The sequence below is a fragment of the Podarcis bocagei genome (genome assembly GCF_964188305.1).
Source record: "Podarcis bocagei genome assembly, chromosome: 17".
NCBI classification, from domain to species: Eukaryota; Metazoa; Chordata; class Lepidosauria; order Squamata; family Lacertidae; genus Podarcis; species Podarcis bocagei.
In genome coordinates, this window is record NC_138143.1 from 21,412,969 (window position 1) to 21,430,522 (window position 17,554).

A 17,554-nucleotide genomic window follows, 5' to 3' on the forward strand; every position below is an offset into this window, starting at 1 on the left:
CTAAAATGAATTTTTGGGAAAACAGAAAAACATGCAGTACCTTTTTTAGTCCTCCTTTCATTTTTAGAAACATAAAACGTATTATGTATATCTTGGTTTGTCGTTAAATTATCATGTTTGATACCTTAAAATAGTGTTTATTCAGTCAATTCCAAATTGAATATCTACTTTTTAAATGTTTTATTACAAATGAAGCTGTAAGCTACTGAACTGTAAGGAATTTAGCATCTCTTTCATTTTTCCAGTGAGGAGCAGGCAGAGAACAATAAAAACAGGAGAAACCACCAACATTATACTAAGAAAATTACTGTGTATTCTGAAAATTATCCTGAGTTGTGGGCAGACTCATTGACATTAATGAATCTAAGTTATTCATATGTATTAATATCAGCGGGGCTACTCTGTGCAGGATGACTCTTGAATGGTACCCTATGTCTCCTTAAGTGATCCCAAAGTGTCAAGTAGCTATAAAGTACTCACTGTATTTTTCCATATATAAGATTAGGGTTTTTTCCTAAAAAATAATGTCAAAAATTAGGGGGCGTCTTATACTCTGGGCCATCTTCCCTCATTTTCTTAAATCTGAGACCCCCAAAATAGGGGGCGTCTTATACATGGGGGCATATTATAGATGAAAAAAATATGGTATTTTCATAAGCAAGCTGTGAAAAAGGGGTGAGTAAACCAAGACTCAATGAATACTGCATGAAATTTAATCAGTCTTATTTTCTGAGTTACCAATATCAGTTTCTGTTTCTTCATATATATTCTGTGTTATTCTGACAGGCTAATACCCCTCTTTAACACTTTTGATTGATTTTTTGTGATAATTTAGTGAACTTTACTGACAGAATCATAGAGTCTTATTTTTGGGTGAAAAGTTTTGCCAGTCATTTGTGACTATGTTCCTGGTCTGGGTTCAGATTCTGTCCATTTTAAATATTTTTCTTTTTCTTTTTTTTAATCCTGAACAGCATTAGTTGTATACATTACATGTTTTTAAGTGTCCAAAATACCTGGGATTAGCATATTTAGCATTTATTTTGTTTTCTTGTTTCTCCTGGAAGCAATGTGGAACACAACAAAGGTGCTTTATAGTGTAACATTCTTTTTATATTATGACTGCACCTTATTTTTGATAATGTTATATCATTTCTCTTCTGTTTCAGAAGCATGCAAATTGAGTTTTCTTACACAATTTTACAGACTGTAATGCAAGTGAGCCTATGTACTGGTTTGATTGGGCTGAAAATGTACAAGCCTTTTCACATGCCTCATTTAATATTCAGTTACCATAGAAATTTGCTGATACTGAACTACATACTGCTGCAGCTGGAATTCAGGCTTTGTTAATCGTTCAGTTCCTGGGCGCCTGTTACCAGGGCTCACACGTTGAATGTAATGGCTCACCTAAGGCCATAAATATACTGAGAGCTATGCCAAAATAGCCTTGTTTTCTCCTTTAATTTGAGGTTCAGTGATCTAGTTTCTGGCTTGTGGGCTAGAGCCACCCCTTAAGACCCCAACTCGCTCACTTACCTGTTTTTCTGTCCCTGCCACAGTGGGGTTAAGGAAACTGGACACTGGCACAGCTGTAACCATACTCAGAAGGAACATGGTACAGGAGCATACAGACATGGAGATTCTGATCTTGGTGGTAGTGTGGCTTTAACAGGAAGCCACAAGACTGCTAATGAAAACATAGTTTAGCTATGTGTAGTTAAGTATTCTGCTGGGTTTGAGTCATTAAGACCTTTCATGGTCTTGATGCCTTCTCTGTCCTCATGGATCAATAGTTCAGTTATCCTGTCTTTCAGCTTCCTCCTTTCTAGCAGTACTGCCTCCCTCGAGTTTTCCTCCAATCCTCTCCTTTCATCAACTTTGTTCCTCACTGGTTTTTCCTGTAGTTTATTTGTGTTGAAATGATTTTCTGACAAAATGTAGAATATTCTGTTTAGTTTTAAGAATGTAAAGGTAGAGTGAATTTAACTAATGCAGTTGCATTGTAGTTGGGGATCCACAGCATTATTAATTCTGTACTTTTTCAGCATATCATTCACTAAATGTCAAATTTATTTTTAGATAAATGAACTTGTGGATGCCCGAGATGTTACTATTGGATCCTGGTTTGAAGCTCATATACAAAACGTAACTCAAGCAACAAAAGGACATAAAAATGGAAAAGCACAAGGAAAGAGTGGCAGTAATTACAAAAGGACTAATGGAAACTTAAACCAAGATCACTCTAGAGAAAATGCAAATAATTTGGACAATGCACCTTCTACATCTTACTCAGATTATATGGACACTGAAGAAGATACTGTTTATCATATCAAGTATGATGAGTAAGTGCTGCTGATATTATTATGAGGACACCATGTGCGTTTATATGGTTGGTATAAGCTAAGAATTTTCACAAGAAATTGAAATCCTTAAGAAAACAAGTTCACATTCCAAGTTCAAAAGAAACAGGATTTTACAAACCATAAAACATTTCTGTTTGATATAATGCATTTCCTGGGAGCAGCATGATTTATTTTGAGAGCTTAGCTGAAATACTAATTGTAGTTCCTTTAAGAAACCCAGACTTTCGCAGGATGTGGATCCATAAATTAGCCTTGCAATAGTGTTTTATAGTACTTTGTATATACAATCAGAGCATAACTCTTAAAAAATTATCTGGAATTACTAAACAAAACTGAATGGGTTTACTATTAATAAGTGAAGAAATATATAGGAATACAGTTTTGTCAGTACATTATTTACTTAAACCCTGTTAGCTTTTCCTGTAGGAAGTATTTTGGAGAGACAGATGAGCTCACTGTTAACTGCTTATTGATGTGAAGAGCATAGTAATGGGGTCTCAACCCATCTTCCAGAGTAGGACAAACACCAAATCCCTTAGCCACAACTGTCACTAAATATACACACAGAAACCTTTGGCCAATTGGAAGTATGTGTTTTAATTGGTACTCTGTGTGTGTGTGTATGTGAGAGAGAGAAACTGACAGGGAGAGAGAGGTGGGGGTATTTTGCTTCCACTCCTTGATCCCTGGTTATCCTGATTCAAAATGACTCAGTAACTGTGTGGCCTTGGTCATGTTTCTGTCAAAATCCAATGCACATCTTCAGCCTGAGCAGGATCTGACTCCTGTAGATAAAAGGATATTGTTGTGAGATGATTAATTTGTTTCTTTTACGTATTTTGCATGAAGGCATGTTTTCTGTTGTCAGGAGGGAGAAAGAAATATTTAATATATTATTGTTGTTATTATTAAAGTTTGTATACTGCCCTTTATCCGTAGATCTCAGGGTGGTTCACAACATAAAATTACAATGTGTTACGGTTGCTAGTATTGTAAAAATACAAGCATATAATAATATGCTAGTACAGTGGTACCTCGCAAGACGAATGCCTCGCAAGACAAAAAACTCGCTAGACGAAAGGTTTTTCTGTTTTCGATTTGCCTCGCAAGACGAAATTTCCCTATGGGCTTGCTTCGCAAGACGAAAACGTCTCGCGGCTTTGTTTCCTTTGTCTAAAAACAAAGACATGTTTTGTTTATAAAGTTAATTTATTTTCCCTTCAATTTTTGAACTGCTCTTTACAGTATGTGTGACTTTAAAGAGCAGTTAATAAACTGTTGTTGTACCAAATTTGGCTTTGTTTCGACTTTTTTTGACCATAGGAACGCATTAATTGATTTTCAATGCATTCCTATGGGATTTCGTGCTTCGCAAGACGAAAAATTCGCTAGACAACAAAAATTGCGGAACGAATTAATTTCGTCTTGCGGGGCACCACTGTATTAGCAGTAGGTAGGGGACCTCCTGCCTGTGCTGAGATCTCAGTTCTGTTGTTTTTAATCTTATATGGCCAGTGTTATCTTTCTGCAGTTAACCTAATACAGATGTTATAGGGTACCTAACAATATCAGCTATTTGTACGTTCATAATTGAAAATGAAATACTGGTTCATTTGATAATGCACATCGGCTTTAGTACAGTACTTTTTGTTTTGTAAAGGAGTAGGCCAAGATGCATGTGTGTAACTTGAGTCTAATCATATTTCTTAATAGATTAAGGAAGTAGCATCGGAATAAACCCTTTGTGTGGATAAAAGGTCTATTCAGGTGCCACTTTCTTAAGCTGGTTAAGAAACTGTTTTTTCAGGTCTTGCCCATGAAGTTCATCTTCAGATGGTACATTTTGCTTAGACTGAATGGGCTGCTTTTGTGCATCATATCAAACCTTAGTTTAGTAAAATCTGCTCATACAGGAAGAAATTCCTGTCTCCCTGATGGCTTGTTTTAACCCATCATTGTTAAGATTAATCTTGGTTATGCATCTGGATGATGTAATAAGTTGTTCTTAATCAAAAGTGGAAGTGAAATCTTGGCTGGGTGGAAGGAGGGGACCTAATCAAATTCAGACTGCAGCTCATTCCTGCTCATGCATAGTGCCGTAAACTGTGATTTGGCTTGATGTGTAGATGCAAGCATAGTGTAGGTGAGTATCTTATTTTTGTTGCTTGGGGCTCTTTTGCTTCAGTTTTCACAGCCTATAACCTAACATATGTCTTATTTAAAATGCCACACTTGTAGAGTGAAAGTCCTTGTACTGGTTTGGCATATTGCTTGATTTGCCTCTCTGAGGAGCACTGAGGGGATGCTTGTCTTGCTTGTACTTCATTAGGGCTTTGGGTATGGGGGTAGTGCTGGCACCTACTTTTGCTGATAACCCTATGAATCTGTGGACCAAGAGTGGTCCCTATTTCCATGCTAGGAACCACGGACACAGATCAGACTCCTCCATTGCACTGTGTTTTGCACTATTTTGAAGGGTTGAGTTTTGAAGTGTTCCTCATAAGTAGCTTCCAAGTTGTTCGGAAAAGGGAATTGAAAACACTATTAGGTTTTGCCAGCCTCTGATCCCCCATGCCTCCAAGAAAAGGAAGTAGCACCATGCTGATTCATTGTCTTTACCTAATGATTAGGGATCAAGCCTTGGTTTCTAGCATTCCTGTGCTAAGTGCTTCTTAACTGGCTTCAGTGTTGGTTTAAGTTTTGTATGTGATTGCATGTGTGCTGTTACTAACAGAATCTATTAGACAGGGTGGATTGGGTTGGACAATACGCAGCTTTCCATTAGCAGTGTCAAAAGCCAGAATAAACACAGCTCAGCTGTAATTGCTTACCTACCGTCTTCTTGAACTTACCTAAAAAACAAGGAAAAACAAAAAGTGAGTCAAGTTGTAAGAACTTAGTAAAATCTGACACTGCAAGTTCACTTTATTTTAGATAGCTTCTAAGTTTTCATCGCACTTTGTAAGTAGTTGTCTTATTCTCAAAAATCTGATAAATGGTGAAAATTTGTTTTTGGACAAGGATATTAATTGTGTGAATAATTGTTGCCTATGTGTTGTACGGGTTGCACAATCATCATTAACGGCACAGGTTGCATTTCTTCAGCAGCGACTGTAATTGCTAAGCAGAGCCATATTTCTCATAAGAATGACAGAGAGACTGGACTAAGAAGCTGTTTTGATTCCTGTGATGCAATGCTGATAGTTACAGCTATCCTTATCTCTGTTGAAGAATCCTTGACAATCTCTTTCTGGCCATATTTCCATGATCTTTCTGGGCACAGACATGCTCACTTTCATGAGCCACAACTCACTCATACTCAACATTGTCAGACTGAACCTTGGAGCCTTCAGTGGAGCATGTTGTAGGGGATCCCAATCTTATCTCTTTGTATGAAGATCACTTTCATATGAAATAAGTGCAGAGAATGGCCCAATATCTGGGATTGAAATATGCACTTCCTCAGGTGAATATTACTAGCTATTCTTTTAATAGCTAAAAATTCCTGAAACAAGCTCTTGTTCATTTTATAGTACTTGGAAAGCAGTTTTAGTGAAGGGGCTGCTTCTTTCGTTTTAACCTATTGACTCACTTGCTGAGGCATACCAACATGGAGGGAAGCTAGGTTTTCTGGATAGAAAATTATAGTTTACAATTTTCTTATCTTTGTGAAGGCTAGATACCAATGCTTTCAATGGGACAACCCCATACTTTATCTTGATCACACTCCAGATGACAAGAAAAATCTGGCTCATGTGTTTCAGGCACTTCACTTTACTAAGGAACAAACACTACATGTTACAATGATGATTGGGATTCAAAGGATGTGGTGAGTACTATTGCTGTTTGCCAATAAGCCAAGTCTTACTCTACTTCACTGCTTCCATAGAGTATGGCCAGTGCAGAGCACCTGTCTCTTAGTGAAGTTTGTTTTAGTATCTAGAAGGATGGTAGCTTAGAAGGACTCAAGGGGGCCAAAATTACAGCTTGGTTTCTTGAAATCTCATCCCAGTCTACCTATTCATCTAATACCATTCATGCCATTGCTCTCTGGAAACTATCGTCTTCTATATCTTTGACTGGAGAATATGCATCCCGGAAATTCTGCACTGATGCACTGCATCGGACTTATTGGTGCTCTCAACCAGAGTTTTCAGCTAGTACAAGGACAATTGGATGACTATATAAACGAACCCTTTGGCTGCTGTTTCTCTTCACCTCACCATCTTGTTCAGCCTTCAGTAAACCCCCAATAGAGATTGTCTGTACTCTCCCTGTATCCTCCCTCTTTAGGAAGAAGTTGATACAGAGGAAAGTGGAGCAATTAAGGTTCAAGTATCTCAGAGTCATCTAAGCTCTACTTTCTATACTTTAACATGCCAGAGAAGAACAGAAGACTTTGACAGAACCTTGAATTTTGTGGTGTCAACTTCTTTATAAGAAAGTCCCAAGAAATTCCAGATGATCCATCTTTGCATATGTTCTTCCCTGCCTCACAGATAGTTTGGATTTCGTGTATAGATCTAAATTTCTGTATTTCCGTTGAACGGCAACACACCTCCAGTTTGCAAACAGACCGGTTCCTTTTCAATATTGAGTTTTAGCTTTCAGCTTTCCCACCAAATCAAGGGTATATCCTAATTTATCACCCTCATTGTAGCTTGCTGTGATTGTGGATGGATTATGGTCTTGATTTCTGCAAGCAACTGGCTTCCAGTAGGAAACTGTGCAACAATGAGGAACTACATCCCATAGTCATTTTGTTAACATAGGGAGAAAGGTATCATTCATATCAAATCACTTTTTTTACGTTCATGAAGGCTGCCGTTGTACTTAGAGGCATTTGTGTAAATATACGTGGTGATTACTCAAAGAATCTACAGTGAAATTTCAGATTCAGTGGTTTAAGGCAGATATAATAAATCACTTATCTGATTTTAAATAATGATAATATAGTATACAAAATAAAGTCAGTAAAACAATGCGAAGTGTTCACCTGAAAGAAAAAGAAAAAAATCACTGAAACCACAGAAAACACTCACTCCCTGAACACACAGTGAACATCTACAGCCACCAAAGGCCCGATCATTCAATGCCCAAGAGAATAAAATTGTATTTTCCTGATGTTAGAAAGATGACAAAGTAAACCCCGCAGCCTCCTGTTCAGCAAATGTTAAGGAGGTGCCCTTGTGCCTTCCTGCAAGCAGTGTCATCCCAAAAGGAGCTATAGCCCCTCACCCTCAGAAATGAGTCCATCATTGTGGTGGTGGTGCGGGGGGGGGGGAAGGCTTCCTCTGCCAGTGATGTTCTGCTAGCTCTGTCCTTTTGCCTTTCTTATAGCACATAGCTCAGGGCATACAGAACATCACAACACAATACAACACAAACCTCCTTCAGCCACTATACAGTGGTACCTCGCAAGACGAATGCCTTGCAAGACAAAAAACTTGCTAGACGAAAGGGTTTTTTGTTTTTTGAGCTGCTTCGCAAGACGATTTTCCCTATGGGCTTGCTTCGCAAGACGGAAATGTCTTGCAAGTTTGTTTCCTTTTTCTTAACACCGTTAATACAGTTGCGACTTGACTTCGAGGAGCAACTCATAGAATGCAGTGTGGTAGCCTTTTTTGAGGTTTTTAAAGACTTTGGTGATTTTTGAAGCTTTTCCAAAACTTTCCCGACAACATGCTTCGCAAGACGAAAAAAATCACGGAACGAATTAATTTCGTCTTGCGAGGCACCACTGTACCTGCTTGAAAGATATAGCTCTCACCCCTAGAAGGTCAGGTGGTAAGAGAAATCAAAGGAGCTTCTTCTGGTATCTTGCGTAAATGTGGGTTCAGGCAGTATATATGGTAGGCCATATTTTCTTTCATGGAATAGTTTTTTTCTAGTTATTTGCTTTTAATAAGCAGTGGTTGTGATAGTAACCTATATTGTGTGTGTGTGAATATAGATATAAAGTTTTATTATCTGTTAGATGCTATTCAAATTTTAAGATATGCAGAAATATTATTCATCTTTAAATTGTTGTGTTCTGGTAAGAGTTTGCATTTGGAGGCATTGCCATCTTGGGAAAGATCCTTATGCGCAGCAGTGGGCTTCCTGAATGAAATGGTGCACAAGGCAGATGGTTTTCACTTTCAGCTTTGACATTGCTAATCAACTGTATTTGTGTGTGCTGTGAATTAGGACATCCCCTTCTCTGACACATGAACTTCATTGTTAAAACTGACAACACCCACCATCTTTTCAATGGGACTTACAACAACCTGTGTGTTTAAGGTGGTATTTATCTCCCCCCCTCCCCTTTTGAATAACACCATTGCCTATGTAGGAGCACTTCCAGAGGGGAAGCTTGAACATGCAAGCCTGTTTCAAAGCACAAACTTCCCTTGTCAGATTGTGCTTGCTTGATAAGACTGTCCTTGTTTAATATTTTGGTCCAAAATGATCAGTCTAGCTTGAGGGAAGGGAAATAAAGTGAACTGTGAACAGATATGAGTCAGTTGTGGATTCCATGAATCAATTAAATGGACTTGTTTTAGGTGTAAATTAGAAGGGAGTCAGGAAAGGATGAAATGATTTTATAATAGACCTTAAATTTAGGATAGATTTGTTGTATGTTCACATAGGGTTAATACTTTTATCTGAGCCACATTCTAGGGATGTATAAATACAGCCTGTGGTCAAGGAAAACTGGGAGTCTTTCTTCATGGGCAACCAATTGCTAAGAAAGGTTTCCATAGAGATGGAAGATCACGTGAGAGTTCTGCTATGCTAGCATTAATATTTAAAATTAGAAGCAGGTTTGGTAGGGTTAAGCTTTCACAGAGTCAATCATCTACTGAGCATTTTATTTTTTAAAGACTTGCTCTTACATTTGTTGGATCCCCCCCCATATTAATATTTTATTAGAGATACTTATATAGTAAAATCTTGATTCTTGTAGAAACTAAAGTTATTAAAGACACGAGTTATTTCAAATGCATCAGGTGCACTCACAGTCTATCAAAATAAATGAGAAAGACTATTATTTTCAATAGATTGTGAATTGCAGCTATTACTTAAGTTAACATTGCAAAGCTAGTATATGTATAGGTCTACAATATATATGTAACTGAAAAGTGCATTGTTAGTTTAAGATTATGCTAAGATTGTAACGATTAAACTATATAAGGGCAATATACTGATTAGAAAATAATGGGCTTGCTTCATTTTTGGCTCTCTGTTTTTAACAAAATTGCTTTATCTTTGGTGAAAATGAAATGAGAATCTCCTTTTGTTTCTTTGTCTGATTTTGCTCTATTTCGTGTACTGCAGTGCTGTATTATACTGCTACAGTTTAAATCATATAGCTGTGAATGCTGCACTTCTCTGCTATAGTTAAAATGCTCCATTTAGTGGTGGATTAGTAAACCTATTGAAATAAAGGGATTTGACTTTAGTGGGTCCACTCTGAGGGTGACTTAGTTGGATATCACCCATTGTTTATAGGCAGATGTTCTGGAAATATTTGAAACTGAATGTGTAATACTGTTTGCATTGAAGGTGTGCAGGTGGCTTTTTATTTTCTGAATCTCTAACAGACAAAGAAATGAATTTCCTATCTTCAGAGCTGTAGAGAATTGGAACAATAGAGGAGTGATACAGTAGATTATTCCTCTTAGAAACCAGAGAGAATATGTCTGAAGATAGGGTGTCTAGAGGTCTGTAATCTGCACAACTCCGTGTCCTTCCCCATAGCTATAGGAGGGGTCACAAATGTGACCCCTGCCAGATGTTACTGGACCACAGCTTCTGTTGTACCTGACCATTGGCCATGCTGACTGCAGCTGAGTGGGGCTGGGAGTCCAACAAAATCTGGGGGGCACCATGTTTTTTTGCTCCTGGCCACAGTCGCTGTTTCCTTAGCTCTCTTATGTCTTTTGCTGTGCAAATCTCTGTATCTCTTTCCCCTGACTAAAATTTTCAAATTGTACAAAACCCCATATTTGTTCTTGAATTAGGTTGAATGGTAAATGTATCCCCTCTTGCATAATTTCTTTTGATAATAATACACTTTAAACATAGAATGACAATTCCTCCATTATAAGCCGCCTTTTTTTAACCACCACAAGAATTTTGCAGCCCAGTCATATGCATGTCTGCTCAATAGTATGCCCTGTTGAGTTCAATGGAATTGGGGTATGTATAGGATTTCAGCCTAAGCCTTACTTGAGAGTAAGACTCATTGCTAATAGGGCTTACTGCTGAGTAGAGAAGCAGAATGTTTGCGTCATGAGTCTGCCTTCTGATTTGTAGCCTTGCTCACAAACCAGTGTTTGATGGTCAGAGAAAGCTTAGATTCACTCATAGTCAGATGTCTTCTCTGTTAAAGTAAAGCAAGAGGATCATGTCTACAAAACAGGCATAAAAACAGTAGTGGTGGCACTTCACAGACCTGATAACTGGTTCCTACTCTTGCCTCTCTCCCTGGCGGTCCTTTCCTCTTCAGATCACTTCAGTTCTCTTATATACCAGCCATCACATCTTTCACCCAGCTTCCATTAACCTTCCAACTTCATACCACACTTATCAACTCTAGTGCCAACATAACCTAGCTACTTGTGTCCTAGTACACACACTCATGAATCCCTAGCTCTCACACCAGCTATGTCTTCTATAGTACAATTACTCAAGCTTTCCCATTTTTGAATCTTCATTTCTCAGACTGAAGACTCCAATGAATATACTATTCTCTCCAATTACTACAGTCTCAATTCCTGGAAGTTTCATAACTTCCTGGCTTGGTTAAAATGTACCATTTTTCATTCTTCAAACCATGGATTGAAAATGAGTTCTGTGCTTGTGTGCTCCTTTTCCTAGCACTGTTGGCTTCATGAATAAATTCCTGGCTTGGGTATGTTACAGGCATACCAAAACCTATGGTTTGTGTGTGCCCTACAAAACAAGATCACAGACTTGTGATTTGATCAAAATAAAAAAATTCCTTCCAGTAGCACCTTAAAGACCAACTAAGTTAGTTCTTGGTATGAGCTTTCGTGTGCATGCACACTTCTTCAGATGTGTTTTGATGTTTGTTTTCCAGTCCTGCTTTGGAGGGACAAATGATTCCTGTATTGCAGGCATTTGGACTCGATAATCCTTGGGGTTCCTTCCAACTCTACAATTCCATGATTCTATGGTTCAAAAATAGTTTGTGGAATTGACTCTAATGGCAAAAAATAATGGTTTACCAAAACCCAAGCTATTACTCATTAACCTAAGTGTGTGGGGGTGGAGTGGTTAGGAAGGTGCACAAAAAAATATTGCTTGTTTTTAACTTCAAATAAGGCTTCAGACTATTGAAAATGTTTACATTTGTACTATCCTCCCACTACCTCACCCTGAGATTTGGGGTATATGTCAAACCAAGTTTACATAATTTTTTCCCTCTGTAAATTAGTTTCATTTATTGTGTGGCTGTAGATGCTGATCAACTGTGTAGCACTTCTTTGAGTTTTTAAAACAAGCATTTTTGTGGATTCTTTACAAATAATAATTTGTATAGTAAACCTGCAACATGGGGAGTTTCATACTTGGGATCATGCCTAAAGCCAAAATCATGTTGAAACGCATTGGGTTCAATGACAGGTGGGACTGCATGTCTTCACCCTCCCCCCCAAAAAAAAATTATGCCCCCTTTTAATTATTTTATTATTTTTTGGCCATGTGCATAAGTCGTGGGCTTACTGTACTTTTAAGATATGACTGTGTAAATGATGTGTTGCATACCTTTCACCATGCTAGTAGGAAAGGAAAAAGTGAAATTATTCTTTGCAGAACTAATGAACTCTTTTTTTTCTTTCTATTTTACGTTTGTGATTTTTATGGTGAACTTCATTGCCAGTGTCATGGGGCAGCCTAGATGTTTTGGCACCTGAGGCAAAATGCATTGCCACCCCTGCAATAGGATAGGAGTCTTGAGGCTCTGCAAGGGCTTCCTCTCAAGTGAGAGTAATGGGCGAGGTCTCCCCTCCCCGCACTGAGGCTTTGCAAGAAGCCCTTGCTGAATCTCACTGCTGGGTTGGTGGGGGAAGGTGATTTTTTGGGTTTGATCCTGCCTTTTGGTCTTACATTACTACTGCTACAGTTTCTTAAATTGCCATAAGAGCTTGGTGCTCCTCATATAATTTTGCACTTCCGATTGCTGGATCTTGTCTTTCTGTCTAACTGCAATACTAAGAAAATGAGGCTAGTTTACATTTTAAATAACTTCTACTTTAACCACATGAAATGTGATATAGTTTTTTTTGGAGACACATCTTTTATACTAGGGGTGTGGAACTGAGTCTGCTTGGTGGGCCAGATCTTTATCTTCTATAACTTTCACACAGCACATTTGTCAAGTGGGCATCACAATGACATCAGGTGATGGGGTGCTTTGAAGTCCTGAAAATGGTCGGTGCACTAGGCTTGCCAAGAGCCCTGCACAGTGCTTTGAAGTGCCACCAATCAGTTGATTGTTAGTGCTTCAAAGCGCTAAGCAGGACTCTTGGCAAGTCCCTTCGAGGATTGACTGGCTTCAGAGTTCCCCCTGGGGAATTCAGTAGTGCAGCCAATTCTAGGGCGCTTGAAGTGAGTTCCTATCAGCTGATAAACACTTACTTCAAGCTCTGCTTTCTGCATTGGTTGGCTGGCCATGGATTTCCCCAAGGCAACTCAAAGCATTTCCCAAGGGGAATCCCCTTGGTAGTGCAGCCAGTCCTAGCTGATTGGTGGCAAGAGCATTCTTGCCTTGTCAGTGCACTACTGGGAATGCACTTGAAGGCTCCCGATTGTGTATTAGCAGCCATGTCTCCATCCACACCTCTCCTGAGGTGTTAGGTGTGGGGTAAATGGGTATGGTTTGGGGTAAATGCCTGGTAGGCCAAATTGGGACCCATGCCAGGCCTGCACCCACCCCTCCATTTCCTCTGGTGGGTTGGGAGTACCTCCAGAACAGTACTGAAGATGACATAGAAACTTGAAGTGGGAATCTTCTTCTTCTTCCATTGGCAGAGGTATCTGCTGGGTCTAAAACCTTTCAGCAAATGAAATGGCACAATTAGATCCAACTTCAACTGTACCTGGTGAATTTCCTTTAATCTGTGATGTGGCTGATTCTCTCCTAACTTTTGGTTTGTTTATTTCTTTAAGGTATCCAGAGAGTGGCATCGTAGAAATGTCCGTCCGTAATCTACGACCACGAGCAAGAACTATTTTGAAGTGGAATGAATTATGTGTGGGTGATTTGGTGATGGTTAACTACAATGTAGAGAGTCCGGAAGAGAGGGGATTCTGGTTTGATGCAGAAATAACCTCTCTGAGAGAGATTTCAAGGACTAACAAAGAAGTTTATGCCAAAATTTTGCTGGGGTAAGATTTTATTGGTTAATTTTGTCTTTGAGGAACCTTTTTAATGGAGATTCATCTTAGACATACTGAAAATTTGTATGTTTTGTTTCATATATTTCAGCAGTGATCTTTTGAAAATTAAAATTTGCCACATACTTGAAATTATTATGATGAAATACAATATTTTATTTGCAGGTTGCAGTTATATTTGCATAACTCTATTTCAAAATAACACACTTCTAATAAAGTGATCTGGAAGGTGCCATTCCAGTCACAGCATTTTATTTTTTCAGATTTACTTAATATTGTTGCTTGTGTATATCTTCTTGCTTGCATCTTCTACCCTGTGTATAAAAATGGGTTGGTTGGGACTTTGTGTAACCTGCCTCTCAATGAACAACTAATTTCAGAGAACTCAACAGAATACACTTTAGTTCTGAAAAGTGCTTTTTTTCCTAGAAAAAAGGTGTTGTACTGACCATGAAGTTGTTGCAGTAAGTGTCACACTTTTAACCACTGCTTTTTTTTCTAGAAAGAAAAGGTGCCAGTACTGCGTACGCTTGAGTACGCCCAGAAGTTAGAATTAGCACTTAAGTGCTTTTGGTCCATTTCTAGTTAATTCTGTGTTAAATCAAAGAACTGTGATAATGAATATTTAGTAAATAAGGAAGAAATCAGGAACAATAGGGATAAAATAACTAGAATGTTAGACTGTTCCTATTATTCAATCATATTTTGCCGAATACCAGCACCCACCTACATAATTTTGGTGTGAAGATAGTCTATTTTACTTAACAATGTGTTTTTTTTACTGTAAAGTTAAATATAACTGAAATTAATTTCATATCTGTCATAATACTGACAGAAATATTCTTTCAAGAGGGACTGATCTTACATTCCCTGTATTTCAACTTTCTGCCCTTAAATCTTCAACCTTCTGGCCTCTGATGTTTTTTTTGCTGACCTTGAAAAGGCTCTTTCACAGTAACTATGGCAACTGCCAAATTAATTAGTTTCTTGTAGTGAGAATTAGTCTAAATATGGATCTCCTGCCAGAGGATTAAAAACTCATAATTCTCTTGACTGTCTTAGATTCAGTATTTTTATTATTTCTGACTTCTGTTTAGAATACTTGTTGTCATCTTTATTTGATAGGTTTAATGGTACTTACTACCTGTTCCTTGATTTGGTAGTTTAATTTTGAGCACATCTGTGTGTAGAATAAAGTTTATTTCAGATTTTTATTTTTTCAAAAATGATGAGATGAAGAGGTAATACAAAGATGTAAGAAATAAAGGATGGTTGTATTAGACGGTCTCAAGTCTGTTTTCTGTGCTTCAAGCATAGTTAACCACAAGTAAAATGTCTGCTGGCTTGTGCTTTCAAATTACCAGCCTTGCTCTACAAGGATACAAAGAAAGTGCGCAGAAGGACTTTTTCACTCTTGTCTGTTTCCCTCTCAAATGTAAGCCATTTTCTTTTTGTTTAGTATGTCTGCCTTCCCGAAGCGTAAAGCAGGCTTGGCTTCTGAAATGAGCAAGACAAAATTGCAGCCAAGAAAGAGAAACTGCCCCATCGCACAAGAATTTGCTGGATTTTGAAACACGGCAGTGTTCTGTTCAGTGTGGATGGCTGCCAGCATAGATGCCCCTCCTCCTTTTCTCCTTGACGATTGAACAGTTCTTTCCCCCTATAACAAGACTGTTTCCAGAGCCAAGGCAAATCATTGCTTCTTTGGTTTTTCTTCCCCTCCCATTTCTGCTTATTGCAGCAGTGCTCAATAAGCCTGTGGTATGAAACATTTTGGCAGATTTTCCATCCTCACAATGGTGGCAGGGGAAACTTAAACAAATGCCAGTAAACTGAAAATCAAGGAGCCTGCCCTGTTACCAGAAGGAGGAGTGAGAACAAGCACAAAAACTGACGACACTGAAAAGCAGTAGTCTTTAAGCACTCTCTTTCCATTTGTGCATTAATAGACAAGCTGAGCATCTTTTTGAATATAACAAGCCCACAATGTGGGCACATTTAACTTGTGTGCATTCAGCTTGGCAATTAAAAATTAAAAAGGGGGTGGGCATCCAGGGGAAAAGACTTTGGCAGTTTCACCTGCCATTGAACCCAATGTGTTTTGACTACATGCAATTTCAGCTTTCGGCGCTATCCCCGGAACATAACCCTCAGTATAATAAAGAAGTGCTTAGTCTTCTCAAGTTCTTCCAACAGTCTTCAGTGAGAGATTTTCTTTTTTTCCTGGTAGTTGTCTCCATAAAGCCAAAGCTCTAATAAATAGCATTTAATAAATGGTGATTCAAATGAAATAGTGCTAAATAGAAGATCATGATAAATGATAGTAAAACTCAGAGTGTATTTATAAAATTTTAACTGACATGGGTGGTTTGAAGTAGCAGTTATCTGTTTTCAGTTGGCCAATGCTATAATTGGAATTGGAGAAACTGAGCTCAAAACTTTTATGCTTTAATTTTCAGCGGTCCAGAAGATGTCATAAATGATTGCAAACTCCTTTTTATAGAGGAAATATACAAGATTGAAAAGCCAGGAGCGTATCCACTGACATTTGCAGATGGAGAGTTCAAAAGTAGGCATATTCTATTATTTATACAATTTTCTGTTCTTTATACAGTATTTTCAAAATTGTCACTTATAAAAGTTGTCAAAGAGCTTTTTCAAATTGTGGAACACTTTGTTTCCAGAATCGTTATGTGGGTAGATATGCAGACTGTGTCAGTTCATGGAAATAGATTTATGTTATGGTTATCTTTGTTGTTGTTGTTTATTAGACAAAAACACCTGTCTCAGTTATTGGATGAATGCCCACACCTAGCTAACCTTGAAATCAAATTGAGAGGAAATAGCTTTTATTCAGTTCAGGAGTGTCATTCAACCCTGACTAATCAGCCAACTTCCTTTACTAACGAATCAACTGTTAGCCAGTTCCCTTTTACTGGAGCCTCTCTATGCCAAATCTACACCCATAGTTAAAAGGGATACAAGTAGCAAATAAAAATTGCCATTTTGCAAGTAGTTCTTGAGCTGAAACTTTGATTCATCTGATTACGTGCAAGGTTATTTATTTATAGTATGACCCAGTAAAAGCAAAAGTAATCAAATATATATTCTAGAGTCCCTTAAAACAATTAAAGACCAAGGCTTGCATTCAGTGTTGGTTCTATTTGGAACAGAGCCATTGAAATGAATGCACAGGAGTAACTTAAGTTTACTTTCACCTAACTACCAAGCCCAAGCATCACCATTTCCTATTCTGCTTCAGAATTGCCCCATTTGAGTTAGCCACAGTCTCCAGAGAATTCATAGAAGGTATGGCTGTCATTATTGCACAGTTTGTCAGTGGAGGATTTCTGTCTTCCCATACATAGATGTCATATGGGGATATGGTAAGTAGACAATCACAATTAGCCAACCCAAGTTGCATTTATTTTTTGCCTCCACAACACTTTGGGACACTGTTAATGTGGTGAAATCTTACTTCTTACTAATGTGGTGCCTCAAGTTCCTCTGTACTCTCCACTTTGTAGACAATCATGCTTATATGTCTTGTGGCAGAGCTCAAATCCTTATCAGATTGGTTTTCTGCAGGGCAATCAAACCTGACCACCCAGCTGTCCAGACCTAGAGGCTTCTTGGGCTAATGGCTTCCCCACTTATACCTGTCTGAGGATGCATCTGCCATAAGAAGTTCAACACTTCCTGCAGCGTTGCTCTTGTTTAACTTGTTCATAACTCAGTCCCCAACTGCTATCTATAGTCACCACTCACTTGATCATAAGTAT

At 38.3% G+C, this 17,554-nt stretch overlaps 1 protein-coding gene across 1 annotated transcript in view; it reads left to right on the forward strand.

Annotated features, from left to right (window-relative positions):
• Positions 1-17,554, forward strand: part of UHRF2 (ubiquitin like with PHD and ring finger domains 2) — a 46,014-nt gene that overhangs the window by 9,721 nt on the left and 18,739 nt on the right. The window contains exons 3-5 of the mRNA XM_081176341.1: positions 2,083-2,345; positions 13,545-13,763; positions 16,232-16,341. Coding sequence (XP_081032467.1) covers positions 2,083-2,345; positions 13,545-13,763; positions 16,232-16,341 — 592 coding nt within the window. The remainder of the gene's footprint in view (positions 1-2,082; positions 2,346-13,544; positions 13,764-16,231; positions 16,342-17,554) is intronic.